Raw genomic sequence first — 18,089 nt, 5'->3', positions numbered from 1 at the left:
GGGGGTTTTGTGAGTGTGTTTGTATGTGTTTAAATTGTAACAGCACAGACCAGGCTGAGAGGGGGCAGAAATGCCACCTCAAGTGATGATGGCTGCTCCCACTGGTGTCCGAGCAGCCGTGCCCTCAGGGCAGCCCTGTACATCGCGGGCGTGCGCGGGATCAGCGCGGACCTTTCTCCCGCAGGGACAAAGACAGCACCAGCTCCTGCGGCGGGCGCCGCGCCTCAGTCTGTTCCTGCGGCCCGCTCGGCGCGGCAGCACCTCCCCTCGCCCCAGCCTCAGCCCCGGCCCGTCCGGGCTGTCCCGCCCTGCCGGCACCTGTGCGGCCAGGCCGCGCAACGGCAGCGCCGCGCCTGCGCATTGGGTGGGCGCTCGCTGCCAGGACCGCAGTCACTTCCTGCCCTCGTGCCCATCCGGCTCCGGGGTCAGCGGCCGCCGCTCTGGCGGGACAGCGGCGAATAAAGTTTAATTCGGGGAGGGAGAAGCCGGCCGTCCTCTCCAGGTAGAGCCGGCCCACCGTGCCCGTCCGTCGCGTTCTCTCCATCCCGCGGGCGCCCGCTGTCACCTGCGGCCGCGCGCCGCTCCCGCCCGGGCTGCGCGTGGCGGGCGTGCCCGACTCCGGCTGCGACAGCGCCCGGGAGCGCCTGTCCCGGCCCGGCAGCGCTGCCGCCGCTGTGGCTGCAGGGGCGCGGCTTTGCTCCCGCTCCCACGGGCGCCGAGGGACCCCCTCTCGGTGGCGGGACTGCGGGACGAAGCTGCGAGGTGGGGACGGAACGCGGCGGGAGCCGCCCGCGGAGGGGGCGCGGGGCCGCGCCAGGCCGGGCCGGGCTGGGCTCGGGGCAGGACGGCGGCCGGGGGCTCTCCCGGGGCCGGGGCGCAGGTGGCGTCGGGGCGGGAGCGGAGCCGAGCTCGGCGCGGCCGTTGCGGAGGGCGGTGTGGGACCTGCCGACAACAATGGGAACTTTTCCTGCACCGAGGGTGCCGCTGCCTCCGGCCTGCCCGGCCCTGTCGCCGCAGGATGTGGGTATGCGGAGTTAGCGCTCTGCTGAGCCGCCTGTGCTTCGGCCGTGACAGCTAATTTTCTTATTTCAGCAGAAGCGAGCTGCTGGATGTAGAAAGAAAGTGTGTCGTGCTCACGGAAAATGCCTTTAAGGGACAAGTGTTGTCAGACTGACCACCATCACCATGGATGCTGTGAGCCAGGTATAGTGCTGTGTGCATGTTTTGCATATCCCCTTCATTTAAAGCTTGCAGAAACCGTTGCGATGGTTGCAAATGTGTATCGTTAGTGTCACTTCTGGATATAAAACGTTTCTGAATTTTGTTTGGAAATGTTTTTTTGGTATCTGTGAACTGTTGCTTCAAGATTATTTCAGGAAGAGAATTTTTCAGTTCCTACAGGATGTGCAGTAATTCCCGGGCCACCGCGTGGGCATTGTATGCAGTGAGCAGAGGAAGGCAAGAAGCTGTATAAAACAACTGGTCTCTTTGTTTCCAAAAAATGCAGTGTTCCGAATCTTTTGTAAAATGATGTTTCTGGCAATCTCTTACATTCGTTGTTTATGTTTTTACTCCGTGTCTTCTCTGGTGAGCTCTGATGAACTTGAAGATCTTATTCTCAGAGAAGAAAAAACCCACCATGTCCTGAAACAGCTGTTTGCATTCCACTGCTGTGTGATGTTGAAGGTACCATCAGTGGAAAATATAATGAATACTGTAGAGGTTCAACCAACCTGCTAGACATTTTTTAAATTGTTCTGCCTACTGTTCTAGTTGGTATCCTTAAAGAAAATTTTGTTCGTTTTTTTTTGCCTTCTTGTAGAGTTTATTTGGATGCTTTCACCTGTGTTTTGGAAAGAAAGGTGCTATTTGGATGCTTTCACTTTTGTTTTGGGAAATTAATAGTTAAAAGTGTGAGCATGGCCACTTTGATTATGGTCCTTTAATTAAATGTAATTTGAAAGTAGTTATTGTTCAGTTAGTAGAATAATTTCTTTGTGTTGATGAAATGGTTTTGAATTGTTCTAATGCTTTAAACAAGCTGAAATACTTTTCCTGCCTGACAAGTTAACAGCGATGTGTTACATCTGCTTCACCTGCATTACTCCTGTAGATATCAGTGGGTGTTGTACATGCATCTTAGAGGCAGTATGGAAACTAAAATATATTATTTTCAAGTATAGGGAGTAGGCTAGTAGAATACAATATGTCATTGTATTAGAGATCCTCAAATGATTAGCTGATTTATAGTGGTTGTTATGTGTGTATTTAGAGTGTTTTTCTTTTGATGTTCTTTTCAGTTTGAATTTATTTATAACCTTACATTTTTTAACTCAACTTTCCTGTCAAAATTTGTTTAGTCTTTAAATAGTAAATCTGCAAGTAGTTTTATACTATGCCTCTACTGCCCTTTATTAAGAAAAGATTTCTTAGAGATGCTCTGTGCTTCATTTTAGAAATTGAAACCTTAAAATGGGGTTAAAATCAAACCAAATGGATAAGGTAGGAGCTGATTTATGAAGTACAAAGCTAACTGTTTTGTCAATAAGAAATGAAAAAAAGACCTAATTAATGATTTTGCAAACAAAAAATTTGGATTTCTCTCTGGGCAAAGCTTAATTGCCATAGGCATATACAACAATGGAATGCGATTAATTTTCATATGCATAACTACTGCATATTGGAATAACTAATAATCATCCTGATCAATATATATTTTAGTTTCAATAGCTTTTATGAAGAATATGATGTGGCATGAAACATCAGAAATAAGATATTACTTCAGTTTGCTTGAACCAGAAGCATGTCTTGAATGTGGTTTTTTTGGTTAAAAATATTGTGATAACTGTTTTTGGTATATACTGTGCAGTTACGCTTGTGCTTTTTTTCTGATCATTGCTACTTTAAATTTGGATTCATTGTTTAGATGCGTACTACCAACATTGAAGGCGTATAGTATGCTGTGAAGTACAGTATTGGTAATGCTTTTCTGTACATTTGTTTCAGTTTTAACAATGGGAGTCTAGATTGTTCTAGGGAATTGCTTTAATTGACAGAAATTTCCCATGAGTTAATTCGGTTTTATATATTTATATGTTTTTGTGTTTGCTACAAGTAGCTTTGAATACATGTTTTCTTTAAATAGGCAAAATTACAGCAAACTGTCAGAAGGTATCATGGCTGCAAAATTCAGTATTGACTTTTTTAATTCAATCTAGATGAAAATTGTAGAATAAGACTAATTTTACTATAGTCCTGGCCTTTCTTTTTATCTAGTGCGCGTGTGGAAAATTCATAACTTATAGGAATCACCTGAGTGTTCTCTAATAGTTTATTATCCTTTTATATATTTCAGTACACCTGTTGGAACCTGGTGATCCTCCGTTACTGCAGCAGCCTCTGCAAACATCAAAATCTGGTATTCAGCAAATCATTGAATGTTTTCGATCAGGTATGAGACTATGCCTGACTCTGAAAAAGTTCCTTACCTTTTTATAAGAGTTATATATATTTACTATATTAAAATAACCAACACCTGACTTCCTGCATATTGGCAAACTATTTGCAGATTTTTGGAATTAGGTGTTCCTTTTTATAAGAGTTTTCATATAAAGTAATGAGGAAATAGATCTTTCAGAATCATTAAAAATTATTTTTTTGTGCTGCTTTGTGTCATTTCACCTGCTTTTATTAATGAGTTTATCATAAAACTGCTGACATGAAGACAAAACTTTACCTTGAACTTCTTAAATTGCATTATCATGTTACTTTTAAGGTGTTTGTTGATTGTTTTTGGGAGTTGCAATACATAGCAATGAATCTAAGAACAACAACTGAGCATTTTGAGGGAGCATCCCAGAGATGATTGAAACGTTTAATGTTTTCTAGCTGTTTCTACACTTCTAATATGGCAAACCAAACATTTTATTTTCATAACCCTTGGTCCTTAGTGCTACTAAGAATATGTGTTTCTAGATTTTTCTACATAGAGCTGTTAAGTATATGAAATGTGTCATGTATAAGTCATTGCTGCTGTGCAATGGAATGCATATCTGCTCTGAGTCTTGTAAAAAGGACACAGAGTTTAAGTTGTCCACTAGCATTTCAACAACTTAATACAAAAACTGGATGTGAGATTATTCATTAGTAACATTTTTTAGTTTGATTTGAGGTTGCCTGAGGCCTCAGATATGTGTGACAGGCTTCTTTCACTTGAAGCAGATCAATGTAATCCCTACTGGTAATACCACAAACTAGTTGCAAGTATTTTGTCTCTGGGCTGCTTCCAGATTGTCCTCACGGGCAGGTGTGTTAAATTGATGGCTTACTTTGACGTCTTCAGTCATCTGCATCAGGAAAATTGGACAGAAGGCAAAAGGACCTAGAGCAAGATTTCTGGTTGGTTTTGAACACGCAACATTTCATTATGGAGAGTATTTTGACTCTTGTGGTATAGAAATAGAGATTTAAGAAATTTTATCAAAAGCTTCTGTCACCTAAAGTGTTAAGAATAACAGGTGAATTTGAATCTATTTTTCTTTTCTAAAAAAAAAGAAATTGTTTGCTAAAGGCACGTACTTTGGTATTCTAAGAGAGGTATTAGTTATGATCGATGTTTTCTACTGATTTCTTGTGACTATGATGTTATTCTAGCATCAATATTTATGAATATTAAGAAAATTGGACAAGGTATCAAATTGCCCAATTAGATGTAACTACAAAATAGAGAAGACTTCAGTAAGCTGGAGGCAGCACATGTGGGCAGAACTGACCGCTTGTTGCCACAATCTACAGTAGGTGAAGAACAAGGAGGTGATTTGCTTTTCCTCTACCTGCTGCGTCCACAAAACCAGTGGACGTTGTAAATTCATTTGCAGTTTTCAGAAGTTCCTAAAGGTCTACAGTTTAATTCAAAAGGATCAATTATTTTTCTACTCCCACCAGTGAAAAGCTTCATAGTTGCGCAAGGGTGATTTGAAGCCAGAGTGACTACTGTGTCATACAGTGTGACTTTCAGTATCTCATAAATCCTTTAATCTCATCCAGTAATTCTTAAACCCAGTAATTTGTATTGGAAAAAAACCATTTCAGTGCTGAACAGGGGGAGACTGAAGTATCACTATAACAGGAGAGAGAATGAGGAACTTTTGTGTCCCTCAGTTGGGAAGTAGTGGAGAATTCGATGATTTTTTTTTTTCTTCTTTTTTTGGGAGAGGGGTTTATGGCTAGAGTGTGTGTGAACAGCATGAGCGAATTCTGGTTTATTGTGTACTGTCACCAAATTGGAAGCATTTTGTTTGAAATATAATTTGGTATGAATTATAGTTTGTATGTCACAGGAATTTTATTTGCATGGAGGATCTTCAGTTTTGTTCAGACAGGTTTTTGTCAGTGGTTGTCTTTATATGGAGAAATTCAAGTGTTGGTTGGTGAGATCTGAGTAAACAACTTGCTTTTGGGGGGAACTCTCTACAATTTTTGTTTGTTACCATATCTAAATATTTGTCCAGTAGTCTGTTTGTAAAAATGCAGGACAAATGAAGGTGAGGTTAATAACACTAAAAGAAAGAGCAGTGAGAGGTGGCCCAGGAATGCATAGGAGAGGACAAAAAGTGGATGGTAGCCTCAGATGGTCAGGTTTGGCTTCCAATTTTAAACAACCGTTGAAGAAGACAACGACACTGTGCTTTGCTAAAACTCAGTTGTAAAACATTTTGTGGTACTGCTGCACCAAGAAATAAAAAGTTTTCTTGGTAAGGCCTATTAGTATTGAAGAACTGCTAGGTAATATGAAATTATTAATATTTGAAAGAGTTTCATTCAGAAAATAGTTCTGCCGTGTGACTGAGTTTGGTCTTTAAAAGGAATTCTTAAGAGAAGTGTATGTGGTGATAGAGCACTTGAACTTTTATTTCAGTTTGAAGAATGTCTTGCTGCTTTTTCATAGGTGTCTGATATTATTTATTCATGGTCCCGTTTCATTATGTTTTTTGCTTGTTTGATTAGTTTTGATTAATTCAATTTAAGACAAATCAAGATAGAGAAATTAGCTGAATCTGGTTAGTGTTTTTTTCTAATTTGGAATGGGTAAGTATTCATCATTCATGCTAATTGTAGACATTACTTTCATAATTTTCTTGAGGTAAGAAATGAAGGAGTAAGCTTGAAGTGTAAAAAACTGTATTCTTTTATTTCTTTAAGCATGGCAGAGGCTGGAATACATTAACAATGCTAGATCTAATTATCTTTAGATACAATGTATAATAGTCTCGAAAACTGGCATATTTTGTCACACTGCCTGTTTTTTAATAGAGAAGTTTTGGATTTAAGTTATCTATATTTTCCTTTCATTGGACTGAAAATATGTCTACGTATCTACTGTGTCACCTAAGCATCATCATCTTGGTATTGGGTCGGATACCTAGATGCAGTAACATTTCTTCACCTATTAGTTATTCTATTTGCTTTATTTCATGCTTTAGTTTTTTGCCTTACCAGATGCTGTTTTTCCATGAAATAGCTGTATATATCTTTTCTTAGGATTGTTGGATAACCCTAGGGAAAAAATACTACAGGCTTCTTTAAATGCTCTAGGTGCTTATCCCTTCCCGTTGGGCAGTTGTATTGCAGCAACCTAATACTGTAGTGTGGACTCTTTCCTAACGTCAGCTGTTAGTTTTTATCATAAATCATTGCACTTCCCTGTAAACTGTAATGTGCGTAATCCTTGAGGGTTTTTTTCATACTAGTCTGGTTTTCATAGTGAAATTTGGAGTATGTATCATAAACTTATAGTGATGAAGTAACATTAGCAAACGATAAAATGCTGTTATAATTATTCATGTTTTAAAATGTTTCCACTTTCATGGGATGATATGAATTAAAAGATGAACAGAAAACCTTCCCTAAGTGTAATATTTCCTTTATTACAGGAACGAAACAACTTAAACATATCTTGTTAAAAGATGTGGACACCATTTTTGAGTGTAAATTGTGCCGGAGTCTCTTCAGAGGATTACCAAATTTAATTACTCATAAAAAGTTTTATTGTCCTCCAAGTCTTCAGATGGATGATAGTAAGTCTTACTAATTGAAATATTTAATAAAGCTATATGAAGTTGAAAAAATTACCTTTCTTTACCATTTATACAAACACATCTGAAACAAAAATGCAAAAGAAAAGGTGGAGTTAAATTTCAGTGATAACATGTAGATCACTGTTATGGTATTGAAGGTTACAGCATTGACTTTATATGAATTAACAACTGCGACCCATGCCAATGTCATAATTAGCTAGGTAGTTTGTACATCCAGCCTTTTAATTAAGAGTGTCACTCTTAACACTTTCTATTCCTCTGCCACCTTTTTCTTTCCTCTCTGTCCTTTACTGTGAAAGATAAAGTATGTCAAAGGACTGAGAAATAATCTCGCAGAAAGAGTGGGTCTAAAAGATGTTTCAGTTTTAGATCATCATAGCTGTGGTGGACTTCAGCTGGATCCTGGCTTGGGTCAACATCCATAGTATTCTCCTGTACTGGGGAAGCACTTAGAGTGCTTGTGTCATGGATGCAATCTTTTAGTCTTATTCATTATGAAACACAGACTAAAAGTTTACCCTTTTCTTTAACGACCTGTGCTTCAATAATATTATCTCTTTCCCACTGCTTCACTTCACCTTATGCTGCTTTAACATAATCGATGTGATCATACCTAACCCAAAACCTTTGTTGTAGAAATTAAACATTATTCTTAAAACAAATAACTTAAATGATGAAAAAAAAATTGAAAAACTGTATTTTTATGGAAAAAGAAACTTATTAATAAGTCTTATTCTAGTGATGATTTTTGTTGAAGCCGATTACTTTGAAAATGTGCCAGCATTCAAAAATGTTTTGTAAACTTTTCTAATTATCTTGATCTCTTGACTAGATGGACATAGGTGCAGTGAGGATTTTTCTTTCCTGATTAATGCTTTCCTACCTCAATATTTAAAATATTGGGAACAAACAGATATACTTAGATGACTCTTTTCCCATGTAGTGTCAGCTAGTGCTGTGAAGGAGAAGGTGAAAAAACTGGTACTGTCAACTTCCCTAAATACATGTGCTTGGCTAGTTATAGAGTCACAGAGCTTCTCTGTGAAAAGGGATGACTTGTATTTTCAAAGCAAGGTTAGAAGTGCATCTGACTTAGATGCAATAGTTTCTAAGCAAGACAGGATGACGCTGAGGAAACACTTCATGTCCAGCTCCTGATATTCTAGCCGTTGGCTGATTAACTTTCATATGTTTTATGAAGTAACATAAAAGTAACATACTCACTGTTCATTATGAGAGGTGAAAATAAAGGGAGTAACAATACATGCTCTGAATAAAACTGTATAAATACTTAAGTTTTCTATAAAATTGAGTATAATTATTATTGAATTAAGTGAGAGTTTTTTTCAATAAATAAAAGATAGTGGACAAGAAGCAGGACCCCATGGTAAAGAATTCCAAAGACTATTCCCTCATAACTTTTTTGAGATGCATTCATTTAATATAGTCACAACGTAGTCTTTAAAGTTGCTATAAAATAGGAAGGACTTTTTACTTTTGGTAAAAATTGTATGGATAGTCCCATCTGAAACTGACTGCAAAAGCTGTTAAAAATTCAGTGTTAAAAGATGGGTCCTGAGCAACAAAAGAGCACATTTCTTGTACTGACACTCTTCTTATGTGTTGCTGAGAGTGTTGAAGGAATAACAGTAAGTGTGGGTTTTTAATTAGCTGTTACCAGGAATCACATCTTTAAAATTATCCACAATGATTTGAACTGTGTCATCTCAGTGCCTCACCTTTTTACTGTAGTACCCTGGCTTCCTCTTTATGCTAGTGCAGATGCTTCATGTATTATGCTGGGAACTAGATCACTGAACTAATCTGGCATTTAATAACAATATTACTGAGCCCTGTAAAATACTATCTGCTTATGTCCTCATGCAATGCTCAGGTTACACAGATGTTTCATTCTTTGTAAGGATTGTTCAGAATTCACAGAGAAGAGCTTATTTCCAGAATTAGGTTCCTTTGTTGATAGTGCCGTTTCCAGCAGTAGGAAAATCGGTTTCTAATGATACTTCAGGCTTAGTTGCACACCTGCAGAACAAGCTCAGTCAAATGATGTATGTTATTTTTGCAATTGATACAGATTTTTAAAGACCAGCTTAATTCTGAGCGTACAAATTTTTAGTTCAGGTGGCTTTTGCATTAGCATGCTAGAAGGGTGTATTTCCAATGTTGGCTTCTAATAAAAAAGCAACTTGTAATGATTACTCGAAACCTCTGAGTGTTCAGAGAGTATAAATACAGGATTTGTGCAAATTTGGAGACTGAATTCACAGTGTTTAAAAGCTACTTTGAGATTTTAATAATTGGAAATTACCAAATCATTAAAAAATACCTTTTCCTCTTTTCACAGATCTGCCAGATATAAAAGATAAGCAGAGTCAAGCCATAAATGACCTCCTTGAAGCCATCTATCCACGGGTAGATAAGCAAGAATATGTAATTACATTGGAACCTATAGAAACTAATCAAAATGCTGTATTTCAATATGTGTCAAGGACTAATAGCCCAGATGAGAACATAGAAAGTAGCCATACCCCTGATCAAGCTCCAGTACAGGTACAGGAACCCAGCACTGAGCAACCCAAGACTGTTTCAGCTCCAGCACCAGTCCCAGCTGGGGAGACAGTAGAATTACCTCCTGCTGATCCTGTTACAAACAAGGTGATACCTACTCCTGAAGAACAGCCTCCAGCAGTAAATCCTGAGTTGGACTCTCTGGATAATTCTGATTATGGCCACCAGTTGATTTGTTGCCTTTGTAGGAAAGAATTTCATTCAAGACGCAGTGTACGCCGGCACATTCGAAAAGTGCACAAAAAAAAGATGGAAGAGCTAAAGAAGTACATAGAAACAAAAAAGAAACCAAACCAATGCTCTGCAAAAGGACGAAATAAGAATGTTCTTGTAGCATTAGGTAGAAGTTGTCCTGTATGTTATAAATCATTTGCTACAAAAGCCAACGTAAGGAGGCATTTTGATGAAGTTCATAGAGGATTAAGGAGGGATTCCATTACTCCGGATATAGCTACCAAGCCTGGGCAACCTTTGTTCTTGGATACAGTTTCTGCTAAAAAATCTTTTAAGACTCGAAAACAAAAGTCATCTTCAAAGGCTGAATACAATTTAACTGCATGCAAGTGCCTTCTGTGCAAGAGAAAATATAGTTCACAAATAATGCTGAAAAGGCACATGCAAATTGTCCACAAGATAACTCTTTCTGGAAAGAACTCTAAAAGAGAGAAAGGACCCAACAATACTGCCAATGGCACAGAAATAAAAGATGAATCAGCAGATTCTGTAGAACCTTCACCCCCTTCCATTGCTCTTTCTCCACAGAATGAATTAAAGGGAACAAATCATTCAAATGAGAAAAAGAACACATCATCAGCACAGAAAAATAGAGTTAAAAAAGATGCTGAAAACCCTAAATCAACCTCCAAATCAACCACTAAATCAACCTCCAAATCAACCACTAAATCAACCTCCAAATTAACCAATGCATCTGCTGCAGGTGGCCAGCAAAAAAACAGGAAGCCAAAACTTTCAGCTGGCTTTGACTTCAAGCAACTTTACTGTAAACTCTGTAAGCGCCAATTTACTTCTAAACAGAACTTGACAAAACACATTGAATTACACACAGATGGAAATAATATTTATGTTAAATACTACAGGTGTCCACTCTGCTCTTATGAAACGCGTCGCAAACGTGATGTGATAAGGCATATAACTGTGGTTCATAAAAAGTCACCACGCTACCTTGGGAAAATAACTGCAAGTTTAGAAATTAGAGCAATTAAAAAGCCAATTGATCTTGTTCTAAATAAGGTGACAAAAAGAGGCCTTCAGAGGGATGAAACAAAACAGATTGGTTCAAAACAGGATGTCACATCTAATTCTCCCAATAAAAAGTATGAAGGAGCTGATGTTGGCATTGAAGTAAAAGTAACAAAAAACTTTTCTCTGCACCGATGCAATAAATGTGGGAAAGCATTTGCCAGAAAAGCTTTTCTAGAACATCATAAGAAAACCCACAAAGCAAATGTATCTCATTCACCTGAAGAAAATAAAACCAAAGGCAGAAGTACAAGATCTAAAGCTGTTGTCTGGTGAGGAAAAAGAAAAAGTGTTTTGTCTTTTTTTTGTCCTTTTTTTTTTTTAAACCCCTACAATACCACTGAATTTCTTGTGCTGTTGTTGATTTATTACCGAAAACAGGTTTTCCCATGGATTTTATGGTTTAGCGGCTTAAATGCAACGGTAGATTTCAAATTCATTTCTTATATTTTGGTTTTAGCATTTTTGAAAAGAGGCAAAATCTTAATTTGTGATTGTAGGAAGCTGGAATATACATTAAACTGTACTGAGTCAACTCTTTAAATTGTCTTAAGGCATCTGTTGCAATCAAGTTAATATTTTTAAAATAGCAATTTTTTAAAATTAATTTAAATTAATTTTGTTTGGTTTGGGTAACATAATTTATTAATTAACTTCATTGTGACCAGTTGAAGAAGTACTAAAGGTACTACAGTAAAAGCTGTTAAAAGTCTGTGAATTTACTGGAATTGGCATTTGTGAATTTAATTTTTTTATTTTTTTATTTAATGTGTATTGCCTATACCCTGTCAACAAAAATGCATAGAAGAGTTTTTTTGAATGTAATTTGATTGCCTAATTGCTTTGATTTAAAATCATGGATTACGTGCCTGCAAACACCTTTGAAATAATCAAATTTAGGATTTCATTCTTTTAATGCTTATTTATATAAGCCCAGGTTTGGAAACTTCTGGTCATTATTGGTTTAAATTGTTCAAGTCTTATCAAAGTTTATTTTTAAGCATCAAAATGTATAAAAATATGGCCAAGAATTTTCTAAACTTGTGCTTATATGGTGCTCTGGGAGTTTTTTACATTTGGAAGGGTTGTATTTGTAGTTTCTCAGTTTTCCATAGCCTTCGCGTTAAAGGTGGCCTATATTTAAAGGGCCTATTATAAAAGGAAATATTTGTGTACAGTCAATTTGTATTTCAGAATGACTGACTGATGCCTGAGGATTGGGGGATTGTACAAAAAATTATAATGAAGAGAGGTAGTACGTATGATACAGTGATACTTGTGGGAGTTTTTAACATCCTTATTCAGAATTATCTTTGTAGCGTATTTGATAAAAATAAAACCAAGTACATGTGCCTTGTTCTATATTTCAACTCTGAAATGCTGTTTTCCAAGAGGTAATTTGATTTGAGTTTAGCTTTCCTAGTGAATAACCACACAGATATGTTAAATTGTAATGTGGTGCTTTTGTGATTTTCTAACAAATCCTCGTTAAGTGGGACAGAACTTCAAAAATTATGTAAGTTAGACCCTGAATTGTGCTGAATTTAAGAATTAAGAATTTAGCCCTGTAAATTATTTATGTTGTGTATTTTTAAACAGAATTATATGGGTAAACTCAAAGTATTAATTTACTCCCCTTTCTCTTCAGATAGGTTCAAGTGATATTTGGAAAGTTTGAAGTACACTTGAATGAAAAAGACTTTTTAGTTTGATTTGGAACCGCTAAGTCTTGGTAATGGTACTACAAGGAGGAAGTATTTTCATAAGCTGTTTTTTTTCTTAATATATTAGTAACCACTGACTGCCTGTGGGACAGTGCCACCTCCCAAAACACTGAAGTAGTTGAAATGCGCATGCATATAAATTAGCAGTTATCTATGCAGTTGTGGTTTGACACAGGATAGAAAAAACTTTCTGAAATTACAAAAAAGTACACCAGAGGCAAGTCAATGAAGAGCAGCTTTGGAAGAAGGTTTTTGTTCCTCATTTAGGAAATCATCTTCAGAAAGCTCATCCATGGAAATCATCCATACTGGTCCTCCCTGGTAGTGCTAGTTGATGGACAGCTCAAACTTTGTGATATCCTACTTTGGTAAATGTTGTGGTATATACTGTTTTAAATTTATTACAAATGAATGTATAAGAGCAAACAATGTGCTGTATATTCGCTGAATTGTACTAATTTTTAGTAATTGCCATAACATCAGTTTGTTCATATTGACTAATTTCCCAGTTCTGGGACATGCTGAATTTCATGTGCTGAAGTAATTTCAAAGATCTTCATGTTTCCCTATGTGGTTCGTAGGAAAAATTTGTAAACATCTAGGAAGTTTACAAGAATATCCACATTCCTCTATTCTTTAATTTTAAAAAAAAAAAATTTTTACACAAGCACTTTAATGATAGTTGCAGTTTATTTTTTCAGTTTATTTTTGAAAGATCAACACACTAATGTTAATATGAAGGTAGTGAATATATGCTGATGTATTATAGACAATCTGTGCACAACCACTTATAATGTTAGCTTATTTCATTAAATATTAATAAAAAGGGAGGATAGTCTGGGAGAATTTCAAAATATATTTTCTCTCAAGATCTTAAATGACCACTATGGGTAGCACTTGACTTTGCGTAATTTGGAAAATGTTTTAGATACCTTTTTTTAACCTTTTAATCAAGATTGTAGTAAAACAGTCCCACGCCTACCATTATGAAATTCTTGGCAGGTTTCATGCGTCCGTGGGTTTGTATAGGGTTTTTTTGTCAGTTTTTGGTTTTGTTTTGTTATTTTTTACCTTCTAGAAAATACTTTGTTTAGTGATTTGTGTCAGATTGTTACAATTTGAAAGGTATTGTACATCGGAAGAAATACCATGTTTTTTATATAGGTTCACTCCCTTACTTAGGGAGGTGCCTCATGTTCATATATACTTTTTGTATAAAATATATCTAAATGTTGATCACAAGATCAGGAGTAAAAATACTTTTATGGATAGAGAACTATTTGGCCCTGTTAGTGCATTGCACTAAAAATACTGTGAATGGGAACTGAGATTGTAGCTGTTGCTCAAAATGTTCTATATTGAATGTACATGCTTTTGTTTGGATAAACGTACTGTATTTGATGGAAAATAAAGCAGACTGGAAATGATTTTTAAGTGGGCATAAACAAAAAGATGATGTGTTTGTAAGCTTGGAATATCTGTCACTCCACAATTGGAAATTGCATTGTTTGCATTTTGTAAAGTTTTGTTTGTTGATCACTGAAGCTAGTTGTTTGTAATATTCTGTTGTAATAAATGGGTTTTTTTTTATTAAAACTTTGGCACTTGTGGAGTGAACACTTCACACTGATGGTTGACCCTTGCTATATTTGTAGGAAACACTGGCTTTTTGTTCCTTGTAAAGGAACCTCTTCCTTAATTGAGCAACACTTGTTATTATTCTTTTTAAAACAAAATATTAATATTGAAGGAGATAAGCTTTGCTGGGGTGGGTTTTTTTATAAGAAACATCTAATGTTCCTTGTTTTCATGGTTGGATATAAGAAAAGAACTTCCATAATAATTTTTCTTTTGTAAAGGAAGACATCAGGCTATTAATGTAACTGCATTTTAAGTCATGTTCCTGAGTGCCTGCCGATTAAGAATAGGAAATTAGAAGACAAGCATAGTGATTGTGTAACTGTTCATTTCTCAGCTTATCCTTGTGGTTTCTGTCTGTTCTGGGTAAGTGTGTAATCTGAATCTTGAAATATGTGAAGTTACTCCTATTTCAAGGTAAGCTATCTGCTTATCAGCATATTGGATATGAGTTTTTAATTAAGATGCAGTCTTGCATCATTGATGGGGCACATTGGTTTGGCTTGTTTTGCTTAGACTATCCAAAGACAAATGTAGATTCTTTAGTGGACCTTGAAAATTAAGGCTGAGTCTTGTTAAAAGAGTTTTTTATATAGAATTAATGTGAAATACTTTACAGAAGACTTTTGGGATAATCTAAACATTCTGTATGGAAGTCTATCTCTCTTTTTTGAAGTGATACATATCTAAGGCTTGAGGGGCTAGCTTTCAGGGATGTGAAATCTTGCACTGTCAACAAGTGGCACCAGGCTTGCTGAAGTCTAAAAATGCTGGCATCTGTCTCAGAATCATCTGTTCTTTAATTGTTTCTCAGCTGAAGGTGTCTGGTCTTCCTGGTTTTATTTTTTGCCTTTGTTTTTGGAGTGATTTCTGGTTTTATGTTTTACGTGTCTTTTCTGTCTGAAGTGTTAGATTCTTGAACTCCTTGTAGTGTTTGATCTCCTCAGTTTTCTTGGAGAATAAAGAAATCTGTAGCTTAGATAGTTGGTGACCATTACCACCATTTGTTTTTGATTGGATTCCATTGGGATGAACTTAAAGCTACTGCATAAAGATTTGTGTGACTGGTCAGGTGCTTGAAATACTTTGACAATGAGAACAGTTTTGAGTGGTGGCTGAAAGACCTGTGGGCAAGTATTTCACATCTTTCTCTTTTGCTGAATAGTGAAATACAACAGTTTGTTAACCACGAAGGTAGACCAGTGTGTTAGTTGGGGGATGAGGAGTAGAGAAGAACGGGCCCTCAACGATTGTATTGATGGAGAAGCCCTGGTGTTTGCAGTAATAAGGGGACTGCTGTCTGCATGTAAAGATTCTCCTCTCATCTTGAGAAGGGGATCAGAGGGGAAGTGAATGATGTGGGATATACTTTAGTTCTGTTTTGTAGGAAGCTTGCTTCCCAATGTCCCTCAGTTACAGTCTTAAAATAGTAATTTCATAGACACAGAGTAGAATTTAATTTGAAAAGTTAGGATTGTTTGGGTTCATTCATCCCTTTGGGGATTGGCAAAATACTGGTAATCCTAATAAAAATGTTGTATACTTGGAACCATGTTTCAAATGAAGAAACAATATCATTGACTTTAGAAGATTTAGGGGGAAATGAAGATGGCCTGAGCCTTTGATAGCACAGATACATTATTCTCCAAAACAGATGAAACTATGTGGAGTTTCACTGCATTGCCAGGAACACTGTGGTTGTTCAAAACACATGGTTGTTTTGAAGTCTGGATGGGTGAGGAGCATGTGCTTTTCCATCTTGCTCAAATGTTATTCTTCAGAAGTAGATTTTACAGTGTTTTTACCTCAGTTATGAAAAGGATTGAGGTTCTGTGTGTCAATCTACTGCACTAAATTTGTTAGCATCTGGTAATACCACTATTTTTTTGTTTTGACGCTTTCCTGCTATTTCAGTCTTAAAGCAACTAGGATTTATCTAGTCTGTCCTCTCAGCATAAGCCTTTCCAGAGTGATAGCTGGTTCAGCTCCCTTGGCTGAATTAGATTTGCTCTTTCACATTATTTACCTGCTTTGAGCCTGGAAGTCAGCTCCTTTATGAGGGGCAAAACAGTCTGCTTTGATGATCTTCCCACAGCTGTTGATGTTACTTAAATCAGTGGGCTCAGGGGCAGAGCATGGACCAAAAAGCACAGTCCGGGGTTTGCAGGTCTTGTGTATACATGCTCTTACATTTTTTCTGTCTGTTGCTCAGATACTTTCTTTCCAGGATGTGGTTTTACAGTTCTCAGCTTGGGACTTCCTGCAGCAAACAAATGGATGGTTTGAAGTCACTATCTTGTGGCAAGGCAGGTTGCATTTAGCTTAGACTGAAATAGATGTGGATGTGCAAAAACGTTGTAATCAGTTTCCTTCATAACATATATCTAAATTTCAACTGTCACTCTCTCTTTGAAGAAACAATTACCTAAGAGTGAACAGGCCTAAAATGGATACATTTCACCCTTTAAATGTTTAAAGCTGCATTTTCTATCAAAAATACATTCAGGATATTGGCAAATAACAAGATCAATAATTTGTCTCAAATATAAAAGTGGAAGAGGCTTTCCGAATTAATTGAGATTTCTCTGCATGGTGTCAAACTGGTAATAGATTAGATAGTGGCTGGGTTCACAGGTCTTAAAATCAGGTATCTGTGCTGTCTCAGAGTACTTGCTCCCATTAGTATAAATGAGGAAAACAAGGTGCATGTTTCTGTTGACATTGCTCAGAACTGAATAGATTGTAAGTGACTTTGGTCTTTTTTATTAAATCTCTATATGTAAATATGGACATTTGCTCCTCAAAGAATACTTGCATATGGTGGACTGCTCTCTGCTACTTCATACTTTTTTTCTGTGTGTATGTGGGACATGGGAATGGATAAGGATATAAGAGTTGGCAGATGAGTAAGGATGCATGAGGTGATCTTTTTGGTATGCTGACATGGAATTAATTGTGCATGTGTAGTACATCTGTATAAAAATGAGAAAGCTTAGAGAATGTTAATGGACTATGTGGGGAGAATTTAGATAGGAAGACTGGGATATATAGATCCATCTTTAAATGATGGAGTTGAGTTGACCAGGGCTTTGAGGTGAAACTCTCACATTTTCTTTCAAATTACTACAGCAGCAGCCTTCCAATCTGAAATATCGATGCTATTAGAACACAAAATATTAAAGTAGAGGAATAATACCTTGTATTGGAACAGAATCTGACAGTTTAAATGTAAAAAACGTTGAAACAAAAGAATCTCCTTTTGCCATCTTTGCACGTGGGTGTCATTCTTTTTAATATGGACAAAATTTCAGGGTCTTTCTAGTTTCAGCCAACTGTTTGCTGTCTCTTCTGAGGTTGGTCAAAATTTCCACTGTGACTGTAGATTTTAATTTTGCTGCAAGTCTCTTGCTTCTCTTAGAAGCCCACTAGTGTTATCACAGTTTCCCTCCTTCCCATGTTTGTCCAACAGCCTAGAGGCGTCTCCTGGCTAACTATGTCCAGTTATCCTGAGGGAAGGAGCAATGCAAGTATCCTCATCCTTGCTGAGGGCAGTGGCAGCAGTTGTCCCACGGTAACCCAGCGTCTTTTTTTCTTTTTCTTTTTTTTTCTTTTTTTTTTTTTTTTTTTTTTCCTGAATGTAGTCTATACATTACCTGTGTCCTCACAGCTTGGGGACAGAGCTATTGTAGAGAGCCATTTGGAAACGAAACAGAAAACTGCCTGTTGGGGGCATCTTCGGTGATAGGCACTGACTACCCTCTTCTTTTTTGGTGTCCAGAGCTAG

General features: G+C 37.3%; 1 protein-coding gene across 4 annotated transcripts in view; it reads left to right on the top strand.

The window, feature by feature from the left end:
- The first annotated feature begins 372 nt into the window (after positions 1 to 372).
- The window catches only part of ZNF800 (zinc finger protein 800), a 29,993-nt gene continuing 12,276 nt past the window's right edge, over positions 373 to 18,089 (top strand). Inside the window, exons 1-5 of one of the 4 annotated variants that reach the window (XM_027679197.1) lie at positions 373 to 502; positions 1,096 to 1,203; positions 3,356 to 3,451; positions 6,933 to 7,076; positions 9,460 to 11,215. In XM_027679197.1, coding sequence (XP_027534998.1) covers positions 1,143 to 1,203; positions 3,356 to 3,451; positions 6,933 to 7,076; positions 9,460 to 11,215 — 2,057 coding nt within the window. In that variant the 5' untranslated portion in view covers positions 373 to 502; positions 1,096 to 1,142. Of the gene's footprint in view, positions 503 to 644; positions 763 to 1,092; positions 1,204 to 3,355; positions 3,452 to 6,932; positions 7,077 to 9,459; positions 11,216 to 18,089 lie in introns of those variants that run through there. The other 3 variants (XM_027679196.1, XM_027679198.1, XM_027679199.1) reach the window with 3 other exon arrangements.

The sequence above is a fragment of the Neopelma chrysocephalum genome, unplaced genomic scaffold (genome assembly GCF_003984885.1).
Source record: "Neopelma chrysocephalum unplaced genomic scaffold, ASM398488v2 Primary Assembly neopelma1_45, whole genome shotgun sequence".
NCBI classification, from domain to species: Eukaryota; Metazoa; Chordata; class Aves; order Passeriformes; family Pipridae; genus Neopelma; species Neopelma chrysocephalum.
Note: the sequence above shows the minus strand (reverse complement) of the source record. Positions and strands in the feature narration are given on the sequence as shown.